At 37.6% G+C, this 9,856-nt stretch overlaps 1 protein-coding gene across 3 annotated transcripts in view; it reads right to left on the reverse strand.

Moving 5' to 3' along the window:
* LOC107701237 (phosphorylase kinase, beta) overlaps positions 1 to 9,856 on the reverse strand; it is a 77,638-nt gene that overhangs the window by 59,905 nt on the left and 7,877 nt on the right. For all 3 annotated transcript variants that reach the window (XM_016503199.1, XM_016503200.1, XM_016503198.1), the window contains 2 exons: positions 6,641 to 6,740; positions 384 to 491 (listed from right to left, as the gene is read on the reverse strand). In XM_016503199.1, coding sequence (XP_016358685.1) covers positions 384 to 491; positions 6,641 to 6,740 — 208 coding nt within the window. The remainder of the gene's footprint in view (positions 1 to 383; positions 492 to 6,640; positions 6,741 to 9,856) is intronic.

Here is a 9,856-nt window from a genome sequence, read left to right on the forward strand (position 1 = left end):
CAGTGTCAAGCTGTTGTACCCCAAAAGGTACAATTTTGGCCCCTTTTTTTCTGTGTGGCCTGGATGAGTGTTAAATTTCCCGGCCTGAAATTGCGTCCCAGTCCGGCCCTGGCATAGAGTATGTATATAACCCCCTTAACCTCTTTTTCTGTATTTAAGAAAAAAAAAAAAAAAAAAAAAAAAAAAAAAAAAAACTGAAAGGAGGAGGACACAAGCGCTCATTCCAAAACTCTCAATATTGTTAGAGAGGACACTTACAGTATATAAAGACTTTTTTTAATACAGAATTGGGAATGACAGATGGCATACATATCAATTGTTTATAATAACAACTTCTGGGCAGTTTATATGAATATAGTGTGTGAATGCAGTGTGGGAAGCACCTGTAGATGGCTGTACTCTACATATGAGTAAATCTCATCTCCAGTCTGCACGTTAAATACTGAGTGGAGGCACGTGGACGGACTCGGGTCCTGCTTAAACTTTTCCACCTGTGAGAATATTAGAGTGAGAGAGAAAAGTCGGAGGGAGAAGGGTAGAGTCCATGAAAAATGCAAGATATAACCAAGGTATTGGCCGTTTCATAATTTATCAAATGCTTACTAAGCCATGTGAAGGAAGTGAAGGAAGGAAGGAAAAAAAGGAGTGTATTGATATTCCTGGAGGTCATGGTTCAGTTGTGCGCCTGAACACGATTTTATCTCATTTAAAGTACTGCTCAGTAATATTGCATTATATCAGTAAATGTACATTAACTTTTTAACTGCAAATTACAGTTAAAGGTGCAGTAGGAGATCTTGGAAAATGCTAACTTTAGCCTGATAGCACTGAAAGCGAACGTCCCACCCTCCCCGCAAATCGCCATCCAAAGCCACGCCCCCTTAACACATTTACGCTCACAGACCAGAATACCAGAGACAACATTACTACAACAGGCTACATCAGCAGTTCCCAATTCCAGCCCATGTTCCGAAGTGAAGTCAACTTCAACGGATTTCCCCTGCTCAGGGAGTAGGGAGCAATGAACACTGTGTAGGGATCATATCGATCGGAACACAGTTCATGCACGTAGCTCACTTCTAACGAGCTGGCGCGAGGACTGGGATTGGGAACCGCTGGGCTAAATGTTTCTGAAGACAATCACCTATTGCACCTTTAAGACGACGTGGGTGTTTGGGAGCAACTCTGAATGCGTGAATCTCTCCACAAGAAAGATGTAGTGCTCCCAGATGTCTACTTGGCTTGAAATTGATGCTAGGAAGCTGTCAGATCACAGATCTACTCAATCAGGATGAGTATCTACATAACTCAAGCGTTAAGAGTTTTTAAGGCTTTGCTGGACACATAATGCACTCTCTGCCATCAATGATACTTTAACAGCAAAAACATTTTAAAATGCTGTACTTCCGGCAATATATTTGCACACGAGTTGATTTCAGAGATGCGATAAGGAGAATTTGGGAAGATGCGCTAGTGAAGTGAATAAATGTTGGGTATTAAACCTCAGAAGTAATATTTGTGACAGACTACAACAATTTGAGGGCATGACAATTTGCACGTGGACTTCATAATCAGTGACGTCGTATTTGTTTGGATGGGTGTTGGAACAATAATGACAGGATAATAAAGTTTACTGTTTAAGTAGATTTTTTTTTTTGAGATAACATTTAATAACAACTGACAAAAAACATTTTTATGTTCTGGCTTTTCTATTTAGTATAACGGGGGGAAAACAGATTTACAGTAGGTATTAGAGACAAATAAACAATATGTTTTTCTGCATTCACTCTATTATAAAGTCATTTAGTTAAGGTCATTGGATGCTTCTCTGATCAGGCAGAAGATGATGTGAAGTTCATAGCTCCATGCAGTGAAGGTCTACTCTGACTAACTCTAGCATACAGTTTTTTAAAAACAGTATATTCGCATTTCTTATGATGACGAGAAATTCATTTTAAATTCATTGGATGTCATATTTCTCTCCTGTGAAAGATGCCCAGACCAATCATGAGAAATGCTGCAGATATTGATATTTATTTGCTCTAACATTTGCTTATTAAACACCAGATTGTTATTGACTTGACGACATACCATTCCAGATGAAATTAAAAGGTGATCAAACAGAAAGAGATGAAGATGATAAATAAATGGTAGACTGAACAGATGCAAGTCGTAAACTCAAGTAAATAAGATTATGCAGACGATAGGTAAGGCTTCTGCACTGACTCACGACAGAAAACCAATCACCTACCCAGCAGACGTGACTGCCGCAGGGTTTTTTTTCACAGATGTCGAGAATGAGGTCGCAAAATATATATAAGCATGATTATTTAATGCGGCACAAAAATAAAGCATACACTGCAAAATAACAAATAAAAATTGTTTTAGATGTTCAAAAGAACATTTTGAATTATTACATTGACTGATTATTTCTACAAGTGTCAAAAAATGAATGAATGAATAAATAAATAAATCAAAAGATGTCACTGCAGCTGCACTACATGTTAGTGACAGCCAAATATTGGTTGATTAATCAATATATACAGATAATGCTAGTCTATTTTGACTTTGAACTAGTTTATTTTAATCTAATAACTATGGCCGTTGAGCATTTCCCCCCCAATATTATATATTTTTTAATCATTTGAATGTAATTTATAATTCAATGATAACAAACAAGATGTACACAAAACACGCACATTTAATATCCCATAGACTGTTTCCCATAAATCCCACACAGCTCCAAGGATTTCTCGAATCTTCCACACATGCATTAACAGAATATCATCTCTTCTAAAACCCTGGAGACACAATGGGATTCTCTGCACTAGCTCAAAATGTCAGTGTGTACAATATAACAAACAACGTTCCTTGACTATTTTGTCCTTGACAAAAAAAAAACAAAACAACATAAACCACAGATTCTTAAAATGCACCACATGAATAAAGCCATATCTGGCAGTCATTCACATATTATAATCCTACAGTTATGGAAGGGACCCTTCACCTGTCAATACAGCTGAAAATTGGGCCGACCTTTCCCACTGACCACATGCACACGGGCCCCTACAGCATACTTTAAGTGTTATAAATAAGTGGCCCATTTTTTATTTTTCCCTTCCCCTCTCTCGTCAGGTCATGAGAGGCATTCTTCTGTCCCAGATACACAATGATTTTTTTTCACACCAGTTACACAGCTGTATAAAAAGCCAAACACAGCTGTAAGTTTCCGCAAAATAAAAAACACTTACCCCTGGGTCCAAATCCATGTCTCAGTAAAACAAATATAGATAGAGGCAAAAAAAGAACGATAAAGACACCTGTGAGACAAAGGATGACATTTGAAACATCTATTAGTCGCCTGTAAAATTAAACCAATAAAAGCTGAAAGCACAACAGGGCAGTGAGTAACCTTCAGTTGCTGAAGGAACATCTATTATTTTATGACACACTACTTGGCAAAATAGAGCCAAAGTGATTTATTATGTGTGACTTTGGATTGACCTTTTTTAAACTCATCAAAGGTGGCTGCTTGGTGAGAGAAGTCTTCTTCTGCATGTATTTGTGAGCGCATAAAGACCAGTTTAACGCTGCAAAAGAAACACATGCGTGACTTAACTATAATTCAAGCATTCATGCATTTCTGCTGCTTTTCATCTGTTTGTGACTTATTTTTCACAGTGTGTTATCAGCAGCATGCCACAGTAAACACGTCTGTTGAATTTACCTGGGGAACCGATGATATGAACAGTTGCAACGCATTGCGAGTTTATTAAAAACCCAATGATCTTTGTGAATGCTATAGACAGATGTTAATGAGCACGGCACTGTGTAATTAACTATCTGTTTGTGACTTATTTTTCACAGTGTTATCAGCAGCATGCCACAGTAAACACGTCTGTTGAATTTACCCGGGGAACCGATGATATGAACAGTTGCAACGCATTGCGAGTTTATTAAAAACCCAATGATCTTTGTGAATGCTATAGACAGATGTTAATGAGCACGGCACTGTGTAATTAACTGCATAAACGAGGCATTATAATTAAGACACAGAAAAGCTTTCTTGCAAATCAGGTCTTGGGGGTCAGGAATAAATTAAATGTAACAATTTCAAAGGCACAATAGAGGCGTAATAATTGCTCAGGTCTATGCTGGGTGAGAACAGTTGTTTTAGAGCAATGGCCAACTGTAAAAAAAAAAAAAAAAAGGCATTAAAATGAGCTCTTTTTGCATGTGAAATAAGACTACACCTACACTGTTAAAGATAGCCTCCCAACCAACAGTACATCATCACCAGAAATGTAACTTCAAATGCATCGGTGATGGAAATATTTTATGTAATAGCCTCAGGAGTAGTCAAAAGGGTATGTTCAATATAGAATGTTCAGAAAAGCGCAGACTAAGGATGCTCAGATCAAAGACCATGTATCTATGATTAAATAATCTACACTTACCCAAAAAGTGCTTAAAACAGTAGAACAACAGTCATATGACAAACCAATGACCACATCAGTATAACCAATTACAGTGAAGAAGACTTGAGTGACATTGATTTTTACTCAACTACAAGGTATAAATGTACATGTATCTTTCTGTTCAGGCAGTCTCTCTTGGTTGTTGTGACCAGTGGCCTCCATAAATGTACATGTATCTTTCTGTTCAGGCAGTCTCTCTTGGTTGTTGTGACCAGTGGCCTCCCGGCCGTGAATACAATTTTGATTCCTGCAAAGAGCAACTTGGGAGTCGTGTCTGGTATATTCTGCGCAGCTGAGGAACAGAAGTACTAAAGATTCTATGCTCAAAAGACCACCGCAAAGACAGTGATAGTGTTGGAAGACTATAGAGCCGTCCTCGGGCTGAAGCTGAAATACTCAGGGTTAGTATTAAAGATCCTGTGTCGGACCAGCGTACACCTGAGAAGTACAGTGAGAGTGAATAGATGCTAAAGACCTGCGTGCTCATGTGTGATTGAAGTAGTGATAGTAGCTTCTTGACGGAAAGCTGTCACCTTACTTCAGGCAAGTATTGGATTTTATTGCAAGTATTCGGGGAATTCAGGGAATTAGCTCGAGATACTGTAGTTATTATATTAACAACTGGTAGTTGTTTGAATTGTCTGTGATGAAGTCAGATTAGAATTGTGAATTTCCACGACACATCCAATTCATTAACAGTGAAAAACTGCAATGATCTGCACATTAAAGGCATTTCGTTTAGGTCAAAATGTCAAAATAACTTTTTCTATTTGATTAATTTATTTAAAAAATATAATAATATTTTTATGGAAACCATGACTACATTTTTGATGAATTATTTATTTATTATATTTATTTATAGTGACATACTGCTTTTCCCCAGTAAAATATTAATGATACATTTAGATTACCTTATATGGGCCTGAGAATAATTTTCCCTGATAATATTTCAGCAATCATGTCATGTATGTTTTCTAATTGCCATTTAGAATCAGTATAAGCAAATGAATCAATCACTACTGATCTAATCGGTCAGATGGGTTTGCAAAAAGGTCTAAAATTGTTTGCAACTCTGTTTGATTCATTCGACAAGTTCACTGACACACTGAATCGTTTACAGCGGTTTCCCACACCGTAACAGCATACTTTAAGACAGAAAACAAAACTAGCACTGGATGGGTTGAAATTTACCCACGATACACACTGCTGTGTCAGCTTTATCACGGTCCAAACGATAAAGTTGCTCTTTATTGCACCGTGCAGTTTGTGAATGAGCAACAAACTTTATACTACAAGTTACACAATTTATATCTATTTCTCATATAAAACAATATCAATATGGGTATTATTTGATGGGCATCCTGTGCCCATGCATGAAAGACTAGAAACACTCCCTTGCATTACTTAACAGTTCCTTTCAGTTGCTGATAAAATTTACCAGCTGGGCCAAAACAGGAAGCCAAACAACTAAGCAAATGACCACAGCCACTACAGGCAGCCCGCCATGGGAACGTTGTCAAAACCCTGATTGCAGCAATATCCAACTGTTAAAACCACACAAAAGCTCAACTGGCAGCCACTCAAATGCAACCCCACAGACAACCCTTTAAATAATGCCCAAGCACCATCCAGTTTGTAGAGTAAGTTCACACATCTGCAGTCAAAACCAACTCTTTACTTGTGGTGTGTCACAGACATAGCTGCCACAATCCAGTGTGAGAGCTGAGGGATGGACAGAAGATCAGCTATTTGATTTCCAACTTGTAAAGAAAACTTAAAAGCATAGTTCGTCCAAAAATAAACATTCTATCATCAATTACTCACCCTTGTGTCGTTCCAAACCCAAAAGAATTTTGTTCATCTTTGAAACACATAAAGATATTTGTAATGAAGTGCTAAATGCAGGCCATGTGATCTTGCCAAACTTGTGCCAACTCTGCACAAGGGCATTTGACCTGCAAGCTGCTGCATACGCGTAATCTTAACCTTACAAGAAAAGTACCAAACATGATCAAGAGAACTGTAAGGTTGTTTTGCAGTCTGAAACCGCTTATCAAGGGTGAATAGAGTGATCTTCAGCAGGTTGATTGAGTTTTCAAAAGGCAAAATTGATGCATGCAGTACTGCTGCGTTCTGTCCTATGGTGTGACGCTGTGACCCACCTTATCAGACTGCCGCATGTAGCAGTACATAATCCCCCGCATGCACTTGATGGCAGAGTGCTCCAGTTCATGAGTGCGGCCCATGTCATCATCAATGCGCCTGTACAACAAACATTCTGCATGAGTTCCTGGAAAACACTTTATTCTTTTGAAAATACATATTTTAAATAGCAAAGTATCTGCAGCATGTCATTTCCATTTACTAAGGCAAGTGTTGAAACTATCACAGTCATAAAAAAGCGGACATGTAAATGAGACAGACCTTTAGCGAGCATGCATGTGCACACACCACCCACATACATTCTTACAGAGACAAATAGAGAGTAAGTAATGGGTTCAGGCCTAGCTGTCAGATTGAAATCATCTTAATTAAACTCCTCTGACAATGCTAATATGCAGAGGTGAAGACTGATGACTATGCCTGTCTCTGATATACGCCTGCTCTCTATTTTTATCCTCGCATTCGTCCTCTAGAGGAACAACCATCACCAGGAGGAGTGAGAAGGGGAAAAAAAACACTTTGTCTTAGGAGTTCAATGGAAAGTCTCTTTCTTGGGTGCCCTCCAATAAATCTTGTAACCTTGACCCGGGCCAACAGAGTGCTGGTGACCTGCTTTAGAAAGAGGGGAGGTGTGTGTGTGTGTTTGTGCATGGTATAGATATATCATATGTGCCCCTATTATGCCATTTTTAAGGTTCCTAATATTGTTTTGGGAGTCTCCTACAATAGGTTTACATGCATGCAAGGTAAAAAAAAAATAGTTTTCTCAAAATATGCATTTAATATCACCTCATTTTCCAGCGATTCTGAAATGATTCGTTCGAAGCAGTTTAAAGATTCAGTCTCTCTAAACCCCTCCTTTCCCTGAGCCTACTCTGCTCTGATTGGTCAGATGGCCCAGTCTGTTGTGATTGGTCTACCACGTACAGTGCGCGTCTGAAACAATACGCCTATTGCCATAGTTCCATATTTTGAACGCTCGATTGAGAATATAAACATCGATTATTTATCATCCTTACAGGTTGTGATTCAGTGGAGCCAGCTGGTCCGAATAAACTGGGTACTAAGCCATCTTTCAAGAACAAGCATGTTGTGAATCACGCTTTGAATGAGATTAGAGGAGCATTGTCAGTAAAATTACGGGAACACAAAAATAGATTGGGGTTGTACTGCTGTGGTGCAGTGGGAAAAATAAATTGTAGCCACTGATTCTTTGCAGCCTCATCTTTCAGAAGTGAAAATAAAACTAATTTACTTTCACAGTGTAGGACACAGCATCTTCTCAACATGATGTTAACCACATGAACAAGCTACAGTGTTTTGAGGGCGGGTCAAGTTGTTCATGGCGCACCTGGCCTACATATAACGTAGGCAAACATTACGCAAATGTATTACCCCATGACGTGTAACCATCACGGAAGTGGAATTCAAATTACTGGCGACTCGTTTAGGCTGTTCAGAATCGATTCTTTGTTTTGGGAGACAATATCTTTATTTATCGTGCACTTTCGGCTTTACAGCTTTGCAGATTGTTTACATTCACACACAGCTATTACACACTGCATGGAAAGCAAAAACGAAATGGCACAATAGGGTAACTTTAAAATATCTATAACTAATTCCCATTTTACTGAATATTGGAAATATTACACAATTTAGTGAAAATATACACCTAAATATAAATAGTGAAAATACTAAGGGCCTATAAATCTACATATTTCAACGTTTTTCTCTAAAACATTCAAACTTTGCTTTTCTAGTTAAAAATGACATAAACATACTTGGACAGAATTGCAATTCTGCATCCTGTTTGCTACCTCAAATCAATTCAGGATTGAATTGGAATTTAAAAGGCATTCTCAGTTCAGCTGTTAATTATTATTATGAAGGACAAACAACCATGGCTGTTAGAGTAAAATTAGGAAAAAATTAGAAAAATAAACCTACAAAACAATATTCAAGTGTTTGGTTGTCCCAGTCTTATTATTACAAAGTGAAAGCAATACCAAACCAATCAGACACCGCCTAGAAAAGGTCATGCATCAAAACCTCCTGCCTGAACAACAAGGATTTTTTTTTGTGTTTCTATGAAGCTTTTTTGTCCTTTTTTGTTCAACAGAAGTCACAGAGGTTTGAAGTGACAAGAGGCTGAATAAATGATGACAGATCTTATTCTTATTTTTGCAAGGAAATCTGCCTTCAGATGAAAGAAGGGAAGATGGTGCAAAACACAAGGAAATACTGCAAGTGAACCTCTTGGGAGAAAGTTCATTTTTAGGATGTAAAATGATTCAGAACACAAAGCCAAATCACTGAAGTAGCTGAAGAACAAGATAAATGTTGTACAACAGCCCAGTTAAAGAGCGAGCAGGGCGGTGTTTGGTCATAACATCTTGGACTCAAAGTGACTTTGAACAATCCCCCAAAAGGAACCTGGGGTTTAGCTCCAACACCTTGTTTAAGAGCATAAAGGTGAGAGTTCGTCAATTCCCCCTTGCAGAGTTTGAACATATAACCTTTAAGCTATCCGGTATCCAGCACATCCCTGGATATTAAGTTCAGTCTAATTTTGTCTTAACTGAGCTTTGGAAACTGCAGTGTAAAAGCAGCAGTCCACTTATTTGAGCACTGGAACAAACTGCACCTGATCAGTGGGTAAAGAGTTACCACAATGTGATTAAAGCTGCCACTGATAGAAATTTATCAAATGTGAAGAGTGAATACTTACACTCTACTTCAAAAGATTTTTTTGAAAAAAGTCTCTTACAGTATGCTCGCCAAAATTGCTTTTATTTTATCAAAAATACAGTAAAATTATAAAATATTATTACAATTTAAAATAACTGTTTTCTATTTAAATATATTTTAAAAAGTAATTTATTCCAGTGATAGCAAAGCTGAATTTTCATCACCATTACACCAGGCTTCAGCATCACACGTTTCTTCAGAAATAATTCTGATATGCTGATTTGGTGTTTAAGAAACATTTCTTATTATTATCAATGTTGAAAACAGTTGTGCTGCTTAATATTTCAATGGAAGCATTGATACATTTTCCTCCAATGAATAGAAAGTCCAAAAAACGGTATTTATTAGAAATGAAAAATTTTGTAACATAAATGTCTTTACTTCCACTTTTGATCAGTATTAATTTCTTAAAGGGGTTCTATTATGCTTTTTCACTTTTTCAACTTTAGTTAGTCTGTAATGTTGCT

The sequence above is a fragment of the Sinocyclocheilus anshuiensis genome, unplaced genomic scaffold, assembly GCF_001515605.1.
Source record: "Sinocyclocheilus anshuiensis isolate Anshui unplaced genomic scaffold, SAMN03320099.WGS_v1.1 scaffold1966, whole genome shotgun sequence".
Taxonomy (NCBI): Eukaryota; Metazoa; Chordata; class Actinopteri; order Cypriniformes; family Cyprinidae; genus Sinocyclocheilus; species Sinocyclocheilus anshuiensis.